The 22,686-nt window shown below is 35.1% G+C and overlaps 3 protein-coding genes across 4 annotated transcripts; 2 read left to right on the top strand and 1 right to left on the bottom strand.

The window, feature by feature from the left end:
• Window positions 1-1,499: 1,499 nt before the first annotated feature.
• Window positions 1,500-11,946, top strand: LOC128986445 (methionine--tRNA ligase, mitochondrial-like). 2 transcript variants are annotated; one of them, XM_054406821.1, is made up of 7 exons: window positions 1,500-1,756; window positions 3,236-3,513; window positions 3,980-4,211; window positions 5,833-6,082; window positions 8,355-8,587; window positions 10,168-10,359; window positions 11,588-11,946. In XM_054406821.1, exons 1-7 carry the CDS (start codon window positions 1,615-1,617, stop codon window positions 11,944-11,946), a joined length of 1,686 nt encoding a protein of 561 aa, XP_054262796.1. In that variant the 5' UTR covers window positions 1,500-1,614. The 2 variants fall into 2 exon arrangements, with proteins under 2 accessions (XP_054262796.1, XP_054262797.1); XM_054406822.1 differs by having other exon boundaries at window positions 8,376-8,587.
• A 130-nt stretch (window positions 11,947-12,076) lies between these two features.
• LOC128988110 (D-aminoacyl-tRNA deacylase 1-like) lies at window positions 12,077-14,500 on the bottom strand. Its single transcript, XM_054409320.1, has 4 exons — window positions 14,442-14,500; window positions 13,620-13,710; window positions 12,974-13,212; window positions 12,077-12,235 (listed from the first exon to the last, which is right to left on the bottom strand). The coding sequence occupies exons 1-4, from the start codon at window positions 14,482-14,484 to the stop codon at window positions 12,093-12,095; spliced, it is 516 nt and encodes a 171-aa protein (XP_054265295.1). The 5' UTR covers window positions 14,485-14,500; the 3' UTR covers window positions 12,077-12,092.
• Window positions 14,501-15,557: 1,057 nt separating this feature from the next.
• Window positions 15,558-20,556, top strand: LOC128987395 (D-aminoacyl-tRNA deacylase-like). The gene is made up of 4 exons (XM_054408224.1): window positions 15,558-15,706; window positions 16,642-16,732; window positions 17,441-17,679; window positions 18,390-20,556. Exons 1-4 carry the CDS (start codon window positions 15,664-15,666, stop codon window positions 18,803-18,805), a joined length of 789 nt encoding a protein of 262 aa, XP_054264199.1. The 5' UTR covers window positions 15,558-15,663; the 3' UTR covers window positions 18,806-20,556.
• The last annotated feature ends 2,130 nt before the right edge of the window (window positions 20,557-22,686 follow it).

Raw genomic sequence — 22,686 nt, forward strand, 5'->3', positions numbered from 1 at the left:
AATTCATGCACCGGAGATATTGTTTTCGGTGTATAATAATGCACCAGCGGCTTCTGTTTGGTCAGTTTCTTAGACAAAAGCCTGCAGCTTCGGCAATTGCAATATGGCGGTTCCATCGAATAAATTATCAATTGTTTATCAGTTTGATGGATTACATTACGTAATAGGGGAATACATATAGGTATCAATAATTTATTTTATGAGGGCAAGTTTGTTCGATTTTAATTTTATAAAGTAAACTAGCTGACCCGGCGAACTTCGTATCGCCTAAGTTGTAGGTTTCCCCTAAGACAGACCGATGGAAAGAAAGTACCGTTACGTTTAATTTTCAAGATGATCTCGTTCGCATCGCTCAATCACGTCCTGGTTGAAGTTCGTTCGCTACGCTCACTCACCTTTGGGTTGGAGCTCGTTCGCTACGCTCACTCACCTTTAGGTTGGAGCTCGTTCGCTGCGCTCACTTGCCTTCAGGTTAGCTCGTTCGCTACGCTCACTCGCCTCCAGGTTGAAGTTCGTTCGCTACGCTCGCTCACCTTTTGGTTGCAAATTAGCTGTTGTCATAAATGTAAAAGAAATAATAGTGCTGCACCCTGTTGGTAATCCTTGTAACTTTAATGCTATTGAACATCATAGAACAGAACCAACTTGTTTAATTGAAACAGCTGTTAAGATTCATTAATTCCATTTCTCATAAGGTTAACATGGGAAACTCCAGAGCCACTGGGGCGGAGCCCTTTTAAGAATTTCGAAACGGGAAATAGTTTACGTCCGATTCGCATACCTACAGAATTTACACACCAAATTTCATAACGATCGGTGAAGTCGTTCCGGAGGAGTTTGCAGACAAACACTGTGACACGAGAATTTTATATATTAGATAATACACGTTGTTGTGTAAATTACATAGGTAATTACAATCCGATGTGTACCGTAAGCCAGTGACTACTACCAGTACCAGTAACTTCTGTACTGGGATCTCAAAGACTATTGCCCTGGGGTGGTACCGGGCGGTGAGTAAGTCACCGGGACATCTGCACCGGTCGGTACACCAATTACATGCGTTCCCAGAACGCGCCCAAAACTTAGGGCTATAATGATATCATCTCTGACAGGATTTTAGCTAATCTTTACCACTACCTTGCAATAGATGAGGCTATGGTTATAGCCATAAATGGTAACTTGAAGTGGCATTTAATATACTTTATATATTTTTTTTCATATATAAAGCTTTAAATGAAAATTTACAATGCATTTTAAATGGTAGAATTCAAAATATACTATTTTGCTTAAAAGTTTCTTTTCTAAAATGCCATATTTACATTTTGAATTGCCCACTATTGCTGTTAACTTACAACATACCGTAAAAAAAATCAATGCAATTAATTATTGTCTGATCTTACTCTTTGGGCCAGTTTAATTCCTCTCTCTATGCTTGCTACACGGTCAGCTGTTGCCGTTGACGAAATTATTTGTTTATTTATGAGTGGTCAAATTGTAAACATAACCTATTTGATTAGAAGAAATGATTTATGAGAAATGCTACATTTATTATTGCTAAAGGCTATGATATAAGTGTTGTTTATTTATCCAAATAGAGAATTGATCAGACCGAAAATGCCACTGTCTTCGAGGGGTTTGTATTTAAATAAATCTTTTTTGGGTAGAAGCCGGCCTGGCTCAAGAAGAAATTGGTCTAGTGCTATTAGTTCCAGAGACGATTATTTTATCACAACTCCTATATTTTATGTCAACTCATGTAAGTTATTTATCACAATTTTACACTTTACTAGAGTTAATTTACAATTTACAAGTGGTTTTAAAGGCCACAAATTGAAAAAGGCCTCTATCCTTGTGGCGTAAACTCCTACTTTTAAAATGAAAGTGAAAATAGAAAAAAGTGGTCTTCACAATCTCTTGAGAAATTCATATAACGTAATAAAATAAACAAAACACCATGTCTGTTGTCGTGGAAGCCATTTCGATTAGCCATCCATAAGCTATGTAAAAATTTTAATATTGGCTAGCCTGCGAGCCCTAGGTCTAGTAGGTAACTTAACTTATCAATTATATTGCATTTCTTATTTATTATAAGTTTAGGCAAACTACATTTTAATACGTAAAGAAGTTGCTTAGGCTCTTTTAATCTTGAATTTTTGCACATCCACCACACTGGTCTCAGACCTGTTCATGGAGGGCAACTAAGTTAGGCCTAAAGCAAGACATGAGCCAACCCACTACATTTCTGCCTTGGATTAATTTATCATGCGGCGCTACCAACTCAACAAGTTTTTAATATCGTAGGTAGCATAGCCTAAAACTTTAGCCTCAGGCACTGAGAAACGGAGCTTTGTGAATCGTTTTAGTTTTAGTTAGGCCTACTTAACTTAAAAATTTAAGTTAAGCTCACAACTCTCTACCTGCTCACTAGTAACACTTTGTCTCAACAAATATTTGACAGGTCTTCAATAGTTTAAAAGGATAGTAAAACACTAACAGCATTTAAAAACTACTGTACCAAATTGCATCAGATTTATAATTGGCTTACCACTAACTGTGTTCCGCAAGGCTTTGACAAAGATAATTTTCAACTAAACTTTAACCAATTTCGTAAGGTTAGGTTAGGTTTGAGAGGAATAAACATTAAAATTTGGAACGCCGTCCCTCGTAAACAAAGTGTTTGGTGGGCGTGAGATTCCACCAAATTTAAAAGGGTAACAGTTGGGCGACATTCCACCACAGGGTGGATGCAAAGTATACAGGTCATGGGGCTCTTACTAGGTTACCAATGGCTGCGTTCCTCAACCCTTGTCAATTTTTTGTTGGGGGCGAAATGTTACTACATTAGCTTATTTAATCAACAGTAAAAGCGAGTGGGACAAAGTGTTACTGTTTTTCTAAGAAATTTGAGTTTGGTCGAAATGTTACTGGGCCGAAGTATTACTACACCGTTTTTAAGCTCCTGAAACAGTCCTTAACTTGGGTTGGTAAGGTTTTATTCCAGAGAGATCTGAAACCAGCAGTTTAATTTGAAAGGACCACTCTATACTTTATGACAACTAAAGTAGGTTAGGTCTACTGATGTTTCCATGTTAATTTTAAACTAACACATAGATAACTTTCTTAGGGGAGGAACAATGATTTATATGCATGAGTTTTGATAGGTAGGTTAGGTGAAGTATTTTACTGTTCCGTATTGTTTTTATTATTACCTTAATATTATTCTACATATTTCCAGCTCCTCATATTGGTCACCTGTACACATCGCTGTTGGCTGATGCAGCCCAAAGATTTCAAAGGCTTTTGTGTAAAAAGGATGTTCTCTTCATGACTGGCACGGACGAACATGGATCAAAGATACAACAAGCTGCTGCAAATTTTAAAACCGAACCAATAGATTACTGTGATAAAATTTCATCAGAGTACAAAGATCTTTTCAAAGAGTTTGGTGTAGACTATTCACATTTTATAAGAACAACAAATAAGAACCACATAAATGCAGTTCACCATTTTTGGGTAAGATGTTGATAAGTTTACATATTTGACTTTTTTAGTGCTGTAGAATGATTAAAACATTAGCAAATTACAGTTAGTTTTCATTGATTCTAATACAGTACAAAAAAATTGAGAGCGTCAAAAAAGTACATGATTGAACAATATTTTACCTTTGCTATTTATTTTAACAACCATACGCTAACATTAAACATAAGTATTTACCGTTGAGGAAAAAATTAATAAGCAACATAGTTCGGCCTGTTGGTGCAACAAGTTACTGTACTCAAACCACAGCAATTTTGTATTGAACTGAGAGCAGAACTAATTTCAAATTAAGGAATAAAATTTAGTCCAAAATAATTTTTTTTTTATCAGTTTTACCCTAATCATTTCAAATTATGTCCAAAGCATGTCAATTGCCAACTCCAATTATGCTGATAACAGCTGTTTTATATAGGTAAATATAATGAAAGGTTGGTAATTTTAGAACCAGTTGTTGGCGAGAGGTCACATATACAAGGGACAGTACTCTGGGTGGTATTGCACAGCTGATGAGGCGTTCCTTACTGACACTCAGCTGACTGAGGTCACAAACCCTGACGGAACTAAGGTCAAGGTCAGTGCCGAGTCTGGTCGACCAGTCGAGTGGACGGAAGAAACCAACTACAAGTTCAAACTTAGTTCTATGCAGGACGATCTGCTGCATTGGCTGAAAGATGGTGAGTGTGTTTAATTTTGTGGCTAAAGTTTTGACATTTTAGCCTAGTCGGTGAGTATAGCCTCTCTTCTAGGTATCAGCATAGACAAAAAGAATTAAATATAGACCGTGAGCTGTGCTGCGGTTACCATAGGTTCTGGCGCACACCGCTTGGAGCGCCATTGTAGTTACGGCGTACACGCTACGTAAACTACAGCGGTGTGCGCCGGAACCTATGGTAACCGCAGTACGGCTGACAGTCTATATTTAATTCTGTTTGTCTATGGTATCAGCAAACAAATTTCTGGTGATTTTAATTTTAATAAGGCAATAACAATAGGGCATTTATTTAGTCATTCATCAAATTATAAATTAACAATTGAGCTCATCACAAAAACAATGTGCATTAAATAGACCTATACCTATGTAACATTTAAGGCCTAACAATAAGAAAAAGTAAAAACATCCAAGCACATTTTGAAACAACCAAACACAAATATTTTGATCCAAGCAGCGCAGTTAAAAACTTCCCTAACTAGCTAATTTTAAATTCATATTTAGGGACTCACCTTGAGTAGATTATAATGTAGCTGTTGTGGAATCCATATGTTCCCTTTTGTAGATATCTGGTGGCACGATTCTTTAGGATCCTTGTCGCTTTGAGAGTGAACGGATGGATCAAAGGAATTGCTCAAACTGATTACCCAAACTTGGCTGATCGTGTTTGTTGTGTTGGACACTTTTTCATAGAGTGATATAAATACTCCATTCTTATTCCCTATCCCCTTGAATCATATTTGGTTGGTGGCTTTAAAAAGGTACCCCAAGAATGAAATCAGTGCTTATATACTGTGCCTGGCTCTTTCATTCCATTTATAAAATTCTATAAAAATAAAAGCTATGACATGTAATTTTTGTTAAGTCTGCAACGAGAGCAGACAGTTCTAACTCAAGGGTTATGGAGTAAGGTGGGCTAGACTGAGCAGGCTAACACCACTGCATAGCCGGTAGCAGTGGCCTTGTCACGTGACACATGTTGTGACGTAGTTTGTTGTCATTGGTTTCTTGTATAAAACATATTCCTCTGCCACTACAGTACGGTTCACGAGAGTCTGCAGTTGAGAGAGGAGCCTATTTACCACGTGACTTCGAAGGAGCCAATGAGGACCGCGCGCTGTTTCTAATAATACCAGCTGATTTGAAAATATTGTTTAGTACATTTTAATTAGTGTCGGAAATTAGTGAACTGGCAATGTTGCAACGTCGAGCTAGTCCAGTCTTGTTATTGGCTGCTGCCAACTCCAGACTCCCGTGGCCCCTAGTGTAGATATGCAGTGCTGTCATCACGCACAGCTCGCTCAGTCTGATACACCTTCGATAGCATCAATCTTGGTTCTAACTGACTGAATGGTAAAATGTTTATGCTATATACCTATGTTATGTTAAAATAATCTCATGAATTATGCTGCAAGGTTTAAAGCCATAAATAATTGTAAAAAAAACCCATCAATTCATAAAACCAAGTATTCCTTCCATCACTTCATTCTTTCAAAGTACATAAAAACAATTTAAAAAGTTAAGTTATGAAAAGTCTCCACCTTACATACAAAAGTTTTATTTCAAAATATTACCACTGTTTACAGAACGAGTCGTCTATCCCGACAAGTTTCACAAGCAGTTGGTAGGCTGGGTGAAGGAAGGTAGCTGTCTACAGGATGTGTCAGTATCTCGGCCAATCTCCAGGGTCCGCTGGGGTGTGCCAGTGCCAGGCTCTACCGACCAGACTGTATACGTGTGGCTGGACGCTCTCGTCAGCTACTTGACGGCTGCTGGCTACCCTGACCTTTGCTCCTGGCCTCCCACCAGACAAATCCTCGGAAAGGACATTCTCAAGTAAATTTCATTACTTGGGCACTCTTAGGTGATGTCTCCTCGGTAAAGGATTCTGGCAATGATTAATGAAGTTTTGCGCTTTGCACCGAGTACAAGTGAGAAGTTAGTGGCATTGCCTACTGTACTCGTTACTTTGACTAAAGAGGCCAATGCCGTGTACGATGTTCATATAAACAATTGCCCCTTTAAGGGTTGAGTATTGATTTATCCGATTTTACTTTCAGTCTCATACGGTACGGTACCACGGCCTCCTTTAACTACAGGCTGCGGCGTTCGAAGTGGCAACACCGCATCGGATGGCTGGATGCTAAGCTACACTACACCACTACACCAGTGAACGCTCGCGCTCGCGCCGCGGAGGATTGGAACAAGCACGCGAATTATCTATTAATTTAGATGTTTTATATCTGATAACACTGATGAGTAGGAAAAGGAGTAAATAATTATGTGAGGCTTTCGTGTCAATACAAGAATGTAATACAATATTTATTAAAACCTTTTACGGTACATTGAACATGATTGAACGTAGGTGTATGATTGTAGTTTTCTTCCGTCTCTTCTACGTATTTACTCTATGATTTATTAATTGTTAAACACTTAAAATTTAAATCCTATCTGCAATGTTATTTAGTTACAGCTTCTGTGTAAGCTATTGTTTTATCATTGGAGTGATGACGTTTACTATACAAAGTAGAAATTAACAAAAGCAATAAATAAAATCATTTTATTCAAGAAAGGATTGACATTTTTCAATGGTTACAGTGGCTATTATTTTGGTCTTTTTTACTTTCGTGTAGATATTTAAAAAATATTGCTCATTCTCAAAATAATTGTTGATATTATTTCCTTCAAATTATTTATTCCACAAATGCAAACAGTTTCAGCTATTTCTAAAATATCGATATCTGACATAAAAACCACTAGTCATTAAAAACCAGCCAACACAGAAGAACAACTGCACGCTAATTATAGGTACAGGTTGTCGCTAATTTTAGTTATTCGCTAATTCCACCTAATTCAATGAAGATGGTGGTCGCCACGCCACTATTGGTTGATGAGCGCTAAATTAAAAGTTTTCGGGTGCCCCACCTTCCGATTGTCTGTTGCAAGAATATTATCAATGGATTAGTTATTAATGGTTGCGCAATAACAGAATGAATGGAGTAATGTTTTTATTTCTCATAATACTACATAATAACGTGTAAATAAAACACATACTTAAAATTCATAATAAACTACAGCAAATTATTAAAACTAAAAGGAAAAGGCATTTTTGTTTTAGGCTACGGTATTTAATTATGAAGACATTAAGTCGTGAAGTATTTGATACAAAAGTAATATTCTTGTGGATAACCAAAAGGCATATTAAAATGCTTGAAATAATTGAGTTGGCCTACATTAATTAATTATTAGCTATGCGATAATACAATACAGTTGCGAGCAGCGCTACTCGCCGCGCCGCGGCATAAAACTGAGATTTGGTCACTATGTTCAACCCAAAATTTTAATAAAACTAAGCATGATAGAAAGAAAAGTTAAATACAAAACTTAAAGTATATTTAATTATCTACAACTTTCTCACAGACGAAACTTCTCTGACCAACAAACAAAAATTTTAGTAGGCGACTAACTTTTTCACTTCACTGTTCCAAAAATTTTCTAATGTGCTAATTTTAAAAATACATATATGTACTACCAAATAAAATTTTAATTTTCAAAACCATACCATTGGCACAAAGGGTTTATTCCCTAACTCCGTATAAAATTTCAAAATTTTATCTCAATTGTAAGGGTGTAAAAATGCAGTATATTTAAACCGCGACCACTAGTTTCGTACTACCGTAATGGTGAAATGGCCGGGAGTTAATACTCAGTGCGACGTTGCCAATTCTCGCTGGCCGCGGCCTGTAGTTAAAGGGGGCCGTGACGGTACACAGGTAAAGCACCAAAACCTTTTTCCGTACACATCACACAGCACAAAGTCAATACTTTTATCGCAGACTGGTTCAGTTTTAGTAGAAGTCAAAATATTTGTGTCCAAAGAAGGCTTGTTGTGTTATGAAATCGTTCAAGGATCAGCTAAAGTTACTGAAACATTTTGAAACTCAAACAAATTTACAGTGAAAAACTGAAAATGAATTAGATGTTATACGCTTGTTGTTAGACCGGGTAAATATTTAATTGAAATATTAAACTAAAACACAAACTCAGCAATTGGTTAATCTATCTTTACAACACTTTCTCCCTTCAGTTCACCTGTCTTTCCCCTCAGTGAACGGAACATTACACACAGGTTCCATGGAGTTTACTGGCCGGCATTCCTGATTGGTGCTGGACTCGAGCCCCCCTCCTCCCTCGTAGTCCACTCTCATTGGACAGTGGATGATGAGAAGATGTCCAAAACCCTCGGCAATGTTGTGTCCCCAGTTGTGGCCGCTAAGGACTTTTCGGCGGCCGGACTTCGCTACTTCCTCCTACGAGAGGGAACTCTACACAGTGATGCTAGTAAGTAATAAAGTTGTTGTTAAACTGGTAATCTTTTGAAACCCAATTGAAATGTTTTGGTGTTTTGATGTTTTTTTTTTGGGGGGGGGGAGGAGGAGGAGTGTTTGACTTGCCAAAGCTACTCTGAAACCCATCTCCTTGCTAGGAGAGCTAGCCTGGGACTGTTCAGCATATTACTACAGGCTAGGTTCCAAAAATCATGCCATTAGGGCTTTCTACAATGGAGTATCCAGTGATTCAGCATACTCGCCAGCTGTTGCCAACTTTTCAAAACGAATATATAGTTCTGTGAGCCAGTCAAAGCTTGAGCATAATTAGGCATTATAACATTCTATTTTCTACTTAACTGAGACGAGCTGTTGGCCCATCCTACGTACGAGATTGAAAAGTCAACTAAAACTGAAATTATATTAATATTTCCATTTCTAATCCAAGCAAAGTTCAAGCAGTTAACCATTTCCTGTAAACAAAAAGCTGCCAAGATGAATTAAAACATGTACACATTGTTATTTTCCTATTCTTTCCTCAAAAAGTCGAACAGAAAAATAATTTGCATAATTTTTCCTTTGAATACTCGGGGGGCAGAGCTTTGATTTGTATACATCAGTGGTTATAGAATCTTGAATCTTACTTATTTTCTATATTCAATGCCAACATCCCAGAATAATAAACTAACCTGTTAGTTTGAAAGACAACTTTCTGTTAGTTAAAACAAATTATATTGCACTAAAACAAATTTTAAATTTTAAAGATTGCTCTAAAAAATAAATTAGAACATCTATCATTTTACCATGAATATTTAAATAGTCTGCCATCCTCTTACCCATAAAATGGACGTATCAATGAGCATAGCATTACACATAGTATAAATAAGTCAACCCTATGCATGTAATTATTATCCAAATGCTGAATTTGTGACACAAAAGCTGAATATTACCAGCTGTTATGTTAAGCAAATTATTTTATGCCAAAAGCTAGTTTAGAATCTTAGCGTCGGCTGCTAGACTTTTTAAAAATTCAAACTTAATTTCTAAAAAACTGGGACCCTAAACTAAAATTATGGCTTCAACATTCCCTAGTTCTCAAAATTATCTTTCTTTCAACACAAAAATCATGAAAATCCGTCGAGTGGTTGATTCAGAATCGTGAAATAAAAAAACACTGTTTTGTTTTAATATTATAGATATTAGACATGACATAACAGTTGCTGTATCTTATAACAAGTCACCATATCAGTTTGACTTTGTTAAAAAATCAGAATATGCGACAAAAAACAGTACTTACATCAGTGATATCTGTCAATCACAACAACTACATTTAAAAAAACTGGTAACAATTTTTTTAACACGGTAAGTCTAGTTCTGTCAATAGTCAAATATTGCTCAATTGTGATGTTACAAAGAGCGGCTCGAGTAAATCACATGTAGTGGGTAGAGTTTAAGATGGCAGCTTTAGTGCTTACGTACTTACCATCTTCCACACTGAGCGCAAAAAAGTTAGCTCATTGAAATATTGACTAGTAGAAATTGAGCAACCCCGTAAATGGCTTACAAATATGTTAATTTCGTATAACTTTTTAGATTACAGCAATGAAAAAGTATTACGTAAACTGAACGCTGAGTTAGCTGACACTTTGGGGAACCTACTTAACCGATGCACAGGTAAAACTGTCAACGCAAACCAACACTTCCCCGCATTTAACCCTGAACATTACAAGCAATACTGCGAGAAGGAGGCTAGTGGTTTAGTTGAATCTCTTCAAAGAATACCAGGTTGGTTTTGATTCTGGTACCTACCTAATTTAATTTAATCTGATTATTTAATGTATGCATCGCAACGTTGGCCATGCTTCATCTGATAAAATTAACATTTTAATCTTTTTCCAAATGTTGTCTAGAAATAGAAAATTGCTGTGAATCTTGTCCAAGAAGACTAAAAAAGCAAAATGTTCTTACATCAAAATCATGATTAATGAATTAGATTGAGGATTGTAATGTTTTAATATAATTCATTGGGTTACAATAAATAACAATGGCTTGCTCAGATTTTTAACAGTAAAAATTACCCTTACCCAACGGCAGTGTTATTATTGTTGCTTTGTAGTCTGCTATTTACAAACTAAAATGCCTTTAGAAGTTCAAGTTACCAAGACCTGCAATTTTGAGTGGATTGGTTATATTTTAGCGAATTTCTCATATAGGGAATAAGCTATATAAGAGTCCCATTTTTGACCCTAAAAACGTAAAATTTCACAATCTTTTTCCAAATAATTTTGTAGGCATTGAAAAAATAAATAATTTAGTATCTTGAAGTGTTGTTGTATGCCAAATAACTATGAAGGAATGTAAAAAAAAATGTAAATCATGAATTCCCATTATATTGTTATGAAGAATAAATAAACTAAACTGTTGTAGATTGATTGTATGGATATATTTTATTTTGACAGAATTTGGCAAATTTGTTTATTTAAAACTAAGCAATCAACATTTCAATAAAAACACACCTTATTATTTTCCTTGCAACAACAAACCTAAGTACTCGTTAAAATTAATGCTATCTGCAGGTTTGCTGTGGTGGGGGTATTCGGCATACAGCCTATTACAAGACTAAAATTGTATAACTCAAAGTAGGCATATATCTGTTGAAATAATTTATTTTATTATTTATGAATTTTTTCTAAGCAAATCCCTGATTATAAAATACTGTATTCCAAAGAAATTATCAATCTTAAATATGACTGGCAGTGATGTTAAGTCATTTAACGTTATTTCCTAGAATTACCAAAATAACATTGGAATTAATGTTTTACCTGAATTTTACATTAAATTACAATGGCATTTTATTCATTGTGCAAAATAAAAAATATTTGTGGGAGATTTGAATTTTAAATACTGTGTGTTGGATTGTGTAGTCTATTTTTATTTTATTTTGGTCTTTTGGGCACCAAACTTTTGGGCAACTGTACTTAGAACAGCAGTTTAATCTACACTGATTTTCCAGATCTCGTCGGAGAACACTATGGAAATTTCAACTACTACAAAGGTGTAGATGTGATCATATCTTGTCTTCACGAGGCGAATAAGTTTTTTGAAACAAACCAGCCATGGAAGCTGCGTAAATCTGCAGATTGTGCAGACCACCTTAACTGTGTGCTTCACGTTACTATGGAGACACTGCGGGTCTGCGGAATCGCTCTGCAGCCTATAGTTCCGCAGATTGCGCAGCCACTGTTGGACAAACTGAGTATACCTTTGGCTGAGAGATCTTGGGATGACATGAGAAGACTTTCTGTCAATGAAACCACGTCACTTCTCTCGGACAATGTTGTTCTGTACAAAAGAGTGCTTGCTAATAAATAGGTCTTGTAGTCATATTGTTTTTAGTGCCTTGTGCGGTTTGTTCATTAGTGTTACATAGATCCTTGCAATATAATATATCCCTATAAATATTTGGGGTTCAGAAATTAAAGGGTAATGAATTTAAACTTGAGAAAGTAAATTCAATTTTAATCAACAAAATATTTCATACCGTACGCTGCTATAAACTTTTCTCTTGGCGATCGTTTCATATTTTTAGGTGAGTGAAGAACGAATATAGCTGGTCCGTCGTGAATTATATTGACTCTGACTGGCTTTCGGAATGAAGTTCCTGCAAATATTTTGAAGTTGAAATATTAAATTGAAACGTAAAACTTGTCAAATATTAAACTCTTGTAAAAGAGGTCATATTTGCTAAGAATCCCTTACGTAAGTTAAGTTATGATCTGGTGTATTTTGGTACTCACCAACTCACACCATAGATTTATTAAGAACATGATTTTAAAAATCATTAATACTTAATACTTTTCAATGAAATGGCGACCAAGGTAGGTATTTTAAGTATGAATGGAGATGAGTGGCGCGATCTTGTAGTCTTGTTAGTGACTAAGGCCGACATATCCTTAGAAACAGCTGTTAATTAATAGCCCATTCAGCTAATGACAACTAAAAGGGACCTACAGTTTATAGTGGAATCCGAACCACATTTCTGCCTTAGTCGAATTGGTCTAATTATCAGGATAGTACTGCGGATAGTCGTCGTACTCACTCGTGCGGACGTTAATCCACACCAGGGAGCATCGCATCCTCAGTGCATGCCTATAGATATCCACAATTCGTGACCTCCTAGTAGCTGGATTACAGGACGACGTATTTTATCATCCTACAGATAAAAGTGTATCATAATGTTTTTAAACCTTTAACTTTTCAAATGTACTATTTCTTATTATCTGCATTTTCTTAGCCTGTGTTTTGCTAAATATAGGTAGTTTGAGTCACAAGCAAAAAGGTGAAAAAGATTGATAACTTAAACAGAAAATGTAGTGCCTGAGAATAGTACTAGTATTACCTTTAACGAGTTTAGAGTCGTGAAGTTGACGCAGCAACTTGATGAACATTTTGTAGAACTTGTAAGCAAATCGAGTTTCCATTGCGTCATCAAAGATAGGTTGAGATCCGTTAAACCCTGATATGAGCCTTTTCTCTTTTAGAACCGTTATTCCATAGCCTTTCTGCCTGATGTCCATCTTCCAAGGTTTGTTTGATAGGTTGTCATTGAAAAGTTTAAGGTTCAGTACCTTTTTGGCCCTAGAAAAGGAAAACCGTTGAAACTGAATAAACTTAACTGATAAACGTAGAATATATAATAAAGTTGTGAAGTCATAGATATTGTTGAAAAACCTTATATTAACGTTGGAAATGAAGCAATTATTGAATTATTATAACCAAGAATGGAATTGTTGACAAGATCCATTGTCAAGGTTTGGAATACATCAAATGTAAGTATAAATCCATCGTCAATGTTATATAAAAACTTAAAAAGTGTAATAGTAAATATATAAACATAAACACAATTTCTCAACACACTCATTTTACTAATTTCTAAGTAAACTAAGAAATTATTGTACGCAGAGTTGTGTCAAAACAATCAAGGTTCAGGTGTCTTGAGTCAGTTATATGTAATAGAGCAAGATATAATATAATATTTTCCTTACATATAATTAAGATCCTCTATAGAATCATTCTTGTGAAATGTGACAGAGATACACAGTCCAAGCGTCACTGTGCTGGTGATGAAATTACCATCTGAAACATTATTGACATCCTATTAAATATTTTGTTCAATGCTGATAGATTTTTATGTGAGAAGGTTAAATCAACAAATTTTGTAGATTTCCTCCACTAACTATTAAACGCTGTGTTTATCCCTTTTATCACAAAATGATCCACCTTTTCCGATGTTTATGTCGTGTATAGAGTAGCCAAGAATAGCATCTAGCAGGAGCTGGCTTGATAGCAAAAGATTTTCTACCTCATACATGTAATTGTGTATTTGATGTCAACTCACCAAAAACAAAAACGATGGGAAGAAAATCATATTGTAGTTGACTATACTTTGTCAAAAATAAGTGTTAAAGACTCAACTCAGTGTCTTCCGGTTTTGTTGAATATGTTAACATTATCCATTTAGAAGTTTAATCCCTCTTCTTCATAACAATCTTATTTTTTTCAATTCAATTCAAATATCTTTATTCATTTGTACGTTCATTGTACAATAGTGTCAAAATAATCACACAGTTTCAACCAGATAACATGAGGAATGATTATAAAAACAACAAATACATATTATAAATCTAGTAAGATAATTTCAACTATCATAGCGACTGATTTGCAAGTTGCAAGCACTAGAGGTTAAAAACTTGATATGCATTTGAACCATCAAGTTTGTGTACTAGGACAATCGAAAACGTTTGACAGATAAATGTTTTGTTTGAAACAAAACTTGCTATCAGATTACTTAAGTTGTGTTTGGTTACCTCTGATCTGAGTTTCAAGAACTCTCTGCACGACGGCTCTCATCTCACCGCCACTACACTGTCACTGATAACATCTTGATAACATTGCTGATAGTGGCAGAGATAAGACATTGGTGGAACCAAGCATTTGGGAACCACTGCTGGGTGTAGTATTTCTAACAAGCTTTGTGCTAGAGACCAAGAACCAAAGGAGTTACACAACTTGCTGTTTGATAATGACCGCAACAAATTCCTCTCCTAATGTTTTACTTTGTTAATCGCAAACCATCGCCAAAAACAATTCCCGATAAAGGTTAAAAGTCATCTAATTCATACTTGGTAGAATTGTTCGTAACAAAAGGAAACCAGCGCCCAGGAGTGTTATGGGTTTTGAATTAAAATCCTCTGTTATTTTTTATGATTTTTTGCGGGCTTGGTCTAATACAACTGACTTCTTATAATAGAACTGATTTGTCACAATTGCATTGTAATGGCATAATATTGAGTCTTTTTCAAATTTTAAAAAGAAACCCGTTTTGACTGGCAGATGTGTTATTTTAATTCGTTGTTCAAGTACTTTTGTAACGTATATTTTTCAAAAGAATGCAAAAAGTAATTTTTTGTATGCTCTTATACTGTATAGTAAAAGATAATGATACAAGATTTTATAGATATACACCAGCTCATCCAGTAAGTTATTTTGTTTAGTTATTTATTACCGGTAGTTGTTTCTGTTCAATCATTCATTTTGGTTCAAAGTTCTTAATTGCACCTTACTTTCATTCTACATGACAGCATTATACATTCAGATTTAAATACAAATTAGCAAGTGTGTTACTGCTCCGATGAAATGAATAAACTTACTTAAATAAATTACTTATAACAGAATCCATTACCTTTGTAAGTTATCTAAGAACCGTAATTCAACATACAATTTTGTATTCAAAGCAGAAATCATCACCTTTGAATACTATTTTGCCTTATAAATATAAGTATTTACACATCTTTAACATTTACTTAACATCAAAACAAACAATTACATAAAATTAATTGCAGTTTTACTATCATTAGTTCAATTTAACGTCCACCTGACAAGAACAATGCTAATAAACTCTTATCAAGGGAGCAAGACTGTCCATTCCATTCATTACGTAATGTGGAATGCCTCGTTTGTAGTTTGTTAGTGTAATCAAAAAATATAACCTGTGAGTGGGTGTGTTAAAGACTACAGTGTTTTAGAAAAATGAGAGCTGTTCTACAAAGAGTGCAAAATGCTACGGTCACAGGTTGGTAACTGAATATACAATTTTATTTTAACACTACAGGATTTAAGAAACTATTTTTTGTTTTGTTGTAAGTTATTTTATTCTAGGATCTATAAAAGTTTTCTTATGCTTAAACTAAAGCCTTTCCATGGTAGTTAACTTCATTTTTTTCAATGACCCTTTTGGGTTCCAGGAATCATTCATTGATTTAAGTAACCCTAATTGAATGTTCTCTTAATTTTATAGAAATTTGAATTCTCATCAAACAATTTCTTGGTAAACACACTCATAGTAAGATGAGGTAAATACCCTTACTGCAGCGAGCCTGCAGACTAAGTGAATTTCCATTTGCCTGATTTTTTTTTTCTATTTATGTAACATTAGGTTTAATAAGTACCTACCTAGGTTTGCTGCTACAGGGAGGATAATAAAGTCTGTTTTTTTTTTTGTAAAATATTAAATATTAATAGCTTAGTATAAAATTAATAAGTTTGATAAAAATATATCCATTAACAATTGACATTTTTAATTTACACTTTTTAAATTTTCTCCATAACCATTAAGTGCATGAAAACACTTCAATATAATAAATTATTTGTTTTTTAATCTCTAAAAAATGTATTGGATAGAAATTGCAAATTTATTATTTTGATGAAAAAAAATGGGAAACCCCCATTTTTACCGCATAAAATCCCATTCCCATGGTCCGATCATGCTGGTTTGCAAACTCAATCAAGTTTAATTTCTGAGGTGTTGCCTTCCGGATTACTTACTAATTTAGAGGTTAAATACCTTGTTACCAATGTAATCCTTGGCAGTCTTAATGGCTACCGGTTTCGACACACTTATGGTGTCATTGTCAAGCCTAGACGTGGTTGTCGCTCCTATGAGGTCGTTATAAGTTTTCAAAAAAGTAGCCTAAAATACAGTATATTAAAAACTAACAATGATTATAGTTGATGACTTGGTGGTGTCTGCCATCGGCACTGGATTGGTGGCTTGGATTGGCTTTGGGGCCCAAGACACTAACGATGATCTAAATTACATGTGAGTTAAGGTAGTTTAATTATTTGTTTAGGTCAGTTGACAGCTGTATCAGAATTGGCTTTAAAATATTTTATAAAGTTTCTTTTTCATCATTAAAAAACAAATTTAACAGATAGTAATATACATTAGGCTACAAGACCGGGAAGTAGATGTCTATGGTGCAAGCATGATAGTTCTTGCGCTCGGCAAACCTGGCACAGGGTATAATGTGAGTAAACATCTTTCCGGATGAGTTGCACAAAACTTACTTCCACACTACCCACAAAATTACAACTCTGATTAATTTACACTATTTGAACACATTTTAAAAGAATTTACTCATTCTAAAAAGCAATGATTTAAACCTTTCAAATATTTATCATGCAATGTAAAATTGTTTGATGGCTTTGTTGAGAGCACAAGAAACTCATGATTGATTTTTTTTTATGTACCGTAAGAATGCTTGCTGCAAGTTTAACACTCGCCAACTGATTTATCTGAGCCCCTTTTATAAGTATCCAATTTCTTATCAACATGGAGACTAGAAACCAGCTTTGTTCCAAAAAAGATGTCTCCCCGGTGAAAACTTCATTAAAATATTTCCTCTTAACCAAATTGCAATACAAGATTTATTATTTTCATTAGGTAATTAGTTACACAAATCGCAAACAAGCTTTTTCATAACCTACAGTTGCTGTATCAGGTTGCCGATTTTTATGAGTTTTGCAGGGTCAACACCCTTCTGACGACGAGATTCTACCACGCAGAACACAGCACGCAGAGATGGACTCGGACGGTGATGGACAAAGGTCAGGAGTTGCTGATCCTCAGCCAGATCAGCCTGTACTCTATGGTGTACTTGGACAAACCGTTCTTCTATCAGGCGATGGGCGCCCGCAGGTCCAAGTCTCTGTACGAACGCTTCATAAAAAGTTTGAAAAGAAGATACAAGTCAGACAAGATACGAGGTGACTTATAATAATAAACGTTAATAATAAAACGCTTCTACGTTTTGCAACAAAAAGAAAGACATGTAAACATATATTACCATGTTATAATGTTTTTGTTCACTTACACCAAGACCACACTAAAAAAATAGGCCGTAATGCTTGTCAAGCATGACATCACGATAGAAGGCGGCAATGACATAGGTATTTATTTATTTATTTTCCAAGGAAAATTTAAAACAAGCAGCTGATCACAAACGGCAAACATTATGTCATTGCCGTCATCTATCGTGACGTCATGCTTGACGAGCATTACGGCCTGTTTTTTTAGTGTGGCCTTGCTTACACTAATGCTGAATAGAAAATCTGTAACAAATGTGATTGTGTAGTGTAGTGTGTAGGGATTGTGTAGTGGATTCGTAATGAACCAATTTTTTTTCATAAATTAAACAATTGTCTAGGCAGCCAAGCGGATATAGTGCTCACTTTCAAATCTGAAGGTTGATTCCATCTCAAGAGAGGTTGTAGACCTCTGTCATTGAACTATCAATAAATTATGCTGTCTATCAAAATGTCTAAATATGATGCTAGACCTAACACAACTAAGGTTTGGATTGTGAAAAAAAAACCTGTAAAAAATAGCTTCTTCCCTGGGGCTTATTCACTAAAAAATAAAATTAATGTTTACTTCCTATTTTTGTGTCACAATTATCATGAATACATTGTTTCAGAGGGCAGATTTGGAGCAGGCTACACAGTTTCCATCCAGTCCAAAGGACCTGTGTTCATCATAGAGAGTCCCTACAGTCCCCAATACGGGGGAGCCGGAGGTCCCCCTCCCCCTGGTCCCTACAAGCCCCCCGCTGCCAGAGGGGCACCATCATACGGAGCACCCCCGTATTATGGAGCACAAGCACCTCCGCAGAGTTACAGTGCTCCACAGACTTATGGGGCTGCTCCACCTCCATATGGAGCACCCCCACCCTACGCTCCTCCTTATGGGGCTCCTTCTTATTCCTACGGGGCTGCGCCTTCGTACAACACTCCCTCCAGACAATCTCAAACCCCGTACAATCAGTATCCTGCGTACAACTACTCTTACCAGCCCCAACCACCCAAGCCCTACTCTGATTACCCTAATTATTAGCAAATAAATATTACCTAAGTAAATTTTGTATATTTCATACACTGGAGTCTCGTATAAAAATTCAGAGTAAAACGGAAATTAAAACAACGCATAGTAGTGGTAGAGAAACCGTAGGCTTTGGCGAAATAGATTTCCTACTCACCTCTTAGCCCTCTTCCCTACATTCAACCCAGAGCTGGTCTTGGGCGGTGCGGAGCCCCTTACTACCAAAAATGTCTAATCCCAACAATAATAACAAACATCTCAATGTGTAATATTAGTATTACTTCTCTCTTTTACATTTTTCATAATTGACATAAAATTCACAATCATTTTTTTTACATTTTGCACTAAGTATACCTGTGCGGGCGCACCTTTTGCATAAGTCTACGGCTGGCTCTTCAACCATAATTCATCACTTCCTCTGTTTTTATGTTGAGTAGAAGAATTGAACACTACTAAAACTTTAAGGTGAAAAGTTGTTTATTAACCAAAAATATGTACAACTTATCTGGAAAATGAGAAAACACTTATCAAATTCTTAAAGTAATATATTTTATAGGCACTTCCTACACAAATAACAAAATAAATATATTAATAGCGAGTTTTAAACATTTATAAAAACCCTACTGCAGTTCTTTAGGCCTATTTACTAAAGATATTTTAAAATCACAGCTCCTCATTCAGGAATAAAGCACAAGTTTTGCTGTAGCTTAACCATTTTGTGCTTATACAATGTCCTAATTTGTGCACAATTACATAATAGATTTACCTACTTAACACTTTAACACCTAGTTAAGACTTGTGCGGAAAAGCAGAAGGAACCAAGCTGTTCTTAAAATGTTATCCTAGTAGTGACATTGATACCTAGTAAGCAATGCAATAACAATAACAAGAAGATTGATACGTGTCTTCAAAATGTTCTTTCACTATGCATAAAATAACTCATTTCTAAAGCTATAAACCATTGTGAAAAGGACTTAAAGGTGACATTACTTCTTATTTAATCAGGCTATGATATTTTTAGTTGCCACTTAATTTTAAAACTTAGATTCCTATTCGCTTTTCCATTCTTGTGCTTGTACATAGTCTAAACGTTAACCAGACTTTAAAAAAATAGCTAACATTAACAATAAGAAAATTCATATCTTGTAACTGTACAAGTCAAAATTTACATGATTTTAATTAACATCAATACATTTCATAGATCCATAATCTACTAAATTTTACAAATGAATTTTTACGTGATTATTAAATCATAATGAATGGAAACACAATGATAAGGGTTTTGGGTTTTCTTACTCAGAGAGAGTTTTGCAGGAAAAGAATATTTTAATTTCTCACACATAAATAAATCAACCATTAACATCTGGGCCGAATATTTTGACTTTAAAGCCATGATTCATCTAAATTTAACCAAACATATCAAGTAATGATATGTGGAAACGGCGTTTTAAAATTAAATTATGATATATTTAACCAGCTATTTTTGAAAAAATTCTTTACTGCCACAATATTTAAATACACTGTAAAAAATATCTAAGCCACCAACAATCAGTCTTGTGTTATTGGACGTTAAATACTAATACAAATTTTCTTAAATTATGGTTAAGCTAAATAACTTAATTCTAAAGTAAATAACCTAGGTCTTAAAAAATGTATAGTAAAAAAATAAAGTTACATTACAGTACGGTATTCGAGTTATACATTTTTTGGTACCTATTGCTGTAAGAGTATTTATTTGCTTCAAAACTGAAGTCAAGCAGTATATTAATTTATAAATATATACAAAATTAATTAACAAAATAAAAGATAAACTTATAGTTTTATTATAAATTAAAATATAAATGCTGAATGTATTTAACAAATCAAACTGTTATAGAAGTCAGCATCAAAAAGAGAAATTATAACTTTAGGTTAATGCATTTGAATTATGTACCTCTTTATTCATAGAGTAGGCTACCATGATTTCTATACCTAACGTGACTTTTAAGGTTTTAAATTTTCAAATCATCAGAAATATGCCGTTTTAAATGTTGGTAATTTGTTTTCATCGACTACCAAAAACCCAGTTCAAGGTACAAGATAGCATGCTTTATTAGTTTACTCTTGACTGTCTCTCTTGTGGGACCTTGTATTGTAGTGTATTACAAAAAATAATACTGTACAATAATGAACCTATGAGCTAAAAAAGTCAAATTATGTGTCTTATTAAGTACTTTTTGACTGTAAGGGGTTCATATCAATCAGTTTATAGACTATCGATTGCCATATGTGCACATTATAGCATAGTTAACTGATGAAAACAGTTATTAGTTATAATTATTAACCACAATAATATGTAATTGCTAATATAATGTTCAATACAATATCTACTCCCAGTCTTTACAAAAAATACCCAACTCAATTCTAGTTTTCCCAGTCACCTTGTGACAATCGCTCCTGAAAATGTTATCTATCAAAAATCTCAACAGTCCATAACCAAGAAATCCCACATCAGAACAAATTCTGACAAAGTGACTTAAGACGCATCAACCTAAATGATTACCTATAAACTAGGACGAGGATAAGTTTTTAGCCATAGCAGTGTCTTTGGCCAAAGTAGTTTGATGGTACAATCATTAATTATCTTTAAAGTGTTCAGACAGAGAAGTAAGGTACAGAGGTGCATTCAATGGTGCACTTGTGGTGTCTACCACTAGTCACTGGTGACTAGGGTAAAGTCCAACATCGCACACCGTAGCTTCTCCTGACCCCCCTCCTCATCACGTAATAAAACGCTCCTGCTGAAGGAAGACCCTGTGTCCTTTGCGATAGGAACTTCCACAGAGTGATTGCCACTCAGGCTCTTCATTGCCTGACACAAGTATATAGCCCTAGCGTGTACGTATGCACATGCACAACACGGTGACCTCAGTACCTTAATTCTCTGTAGTATTTATCTTCCACCTCTAAATGTAATCATTGCAAATATATGCAAAAGCAAAAACTTAAACGAATACATAATCTAAAAAGTTTTAAGTTACCTGGCTTCGTCAAGTGATCCTTCTTTAGTATTTCACTACTATAGTTTCGGACTTGAAAATAAGTCCATCTTCAGGTTAACAAAAACGTCAATAGGTCATCTGACCAATTTGGTTAGATTCGTCGATACACTTAAAACACATACACGAACACGAAAAACACAAAAAACGAATATAATACTGTAAAAAACTGGCCAGTGTAATTAATCACGGGGGACACGTGTGGCGACGCCAGAAGATGAGTCATGACTGCATGTCCGAGTCCAGTGGATGACGTAATGTCCCTCTCCTGTCCTGACCTTCCTTAACCTTGGTCCGTGTTATCACCGTTGTCTCCGTCAGCTGATAGTTTCATGGCCTTATTGTAAATTATGTTTGACTCAAACGATAACTTCTCATTCAATACAAATTGGGGATTTTGTTTGGACGATTTGTATATTTCATACTCTTCGATCGTGTTCATAATGTCCTTTATTGCATGTATGGAGGATTTGCAAATTTGTATTTAAATCTGTATAATTATGGTTTGAATCGATCAAATGATTGGCGTAAGCTGAGGTAGAATGTTTTTTAGGTAAATGTTCTTTAAAACGTTTTGAAAATGACCTTGAAGTCTGGCCAATGTAGAAGGAGGGGCAGTCATCACATGTGATTTTGTAAACACCAGTCTTATCTTTTTTATCGATAAGGTCATTGTTGCGGCTTCTTAGTAGGTTGGATAGTTTGTTAGAGGTTTTGTACGATACTTTAACATTGTTTTTTGACATTTCCGAATGCACAACGTTGTTTAGTGAGACGCCATATTCAGTACATACATATTTCTTATCACTCACTGGATTTTTCGGAATTTTAGTTTTGTGTTTGTGTATTAATTTATCA

The sequence above is a fragment of the Macrosteles quadrilineatus genome, unplaced genomic scaffold, assembly GCF_028750875.1.
Source record: "Macrosteles quadrilineatus isolate MER2022 unplaced genomic scaffold, UCM_ALF_1.0 Scaffold_2__2_contigs__length_208266976, whole genome shotgun sequence".
Taxonomy (NCBI): Eukaryota; Metazoa; Arthropoda; class Insecta; order Hemiptera; family Cicadellidae; genus Macrosteles; species Macrosteles quadrilineatus.

Excerpts from the sequence above, each read along its gene's own strand:
- LOC128986445 (XM_054406821.1), top strand. The coding sequence starts at position 1,615 with ATGCCACTGTCTTCGAGGGGTTTGTATTTAAATAAATCTTTTTTGGGT. Across the intron at positions 3,514-3,979 it reads ATGCAGTTCACCATTTTTGG|AACCAGTTGTTGGCGAGAGG; the intron begins GTAAGATGTTGA and ends TGGTAATTTTAG. Across the intron at positions 8,588-10,167 it reads AACTCTACACAGTGATGCTA|ATTACAGCAATGAAAAAGTA; the intron begins GTAAGTAATAAA and ends ATAACTTTTTAG.
- LOC128988110 (XM_054409320.1), bottom strand. The coding sequence starts at position 14,484 with ATGAGAGCCGTCGTGCAGAGAGTTCTTGAAACTCAGATCAGAG. Across the intron at positions 13,213-13,619 it reads ATAGAGGATCTTAATTATAT|GGCCAAAAAGGTACTGAACC; the intron begins GTAAGGAAAATA and ends TTCCTTTTCTAG. Across the intron at positions 12,236-12,973 it reads CGACTCTAAACTCGTTAAAG|GAACTTCATTCCGAAAGCCA; the intron begins GTAATACTAGTA and ends AAATATTTGCAG.
- LOC128987395 (XM_054408224.1), top strand. The coding sequence starts at position 15,664 with ATGAGAGCTGTTCTACAAAGAGTGCAAAATGCTACGGTCACAG. Across the intron at positions 15,707-16,641 it reads GCAAAATGCTACGGTCACAG|TTGATGACTTGGTGGTGTCT; the intron begins GTTGGTAACTGA and ends CAATGATTATAG. Across the intron at positions 17,680-18,389 it reads CAAGTCAGACAAGATACGAG|AGGGCAGATTTGGAGCAGGC; the intron begins GTGACTTATAAT and ends ACATTGTTTCAG.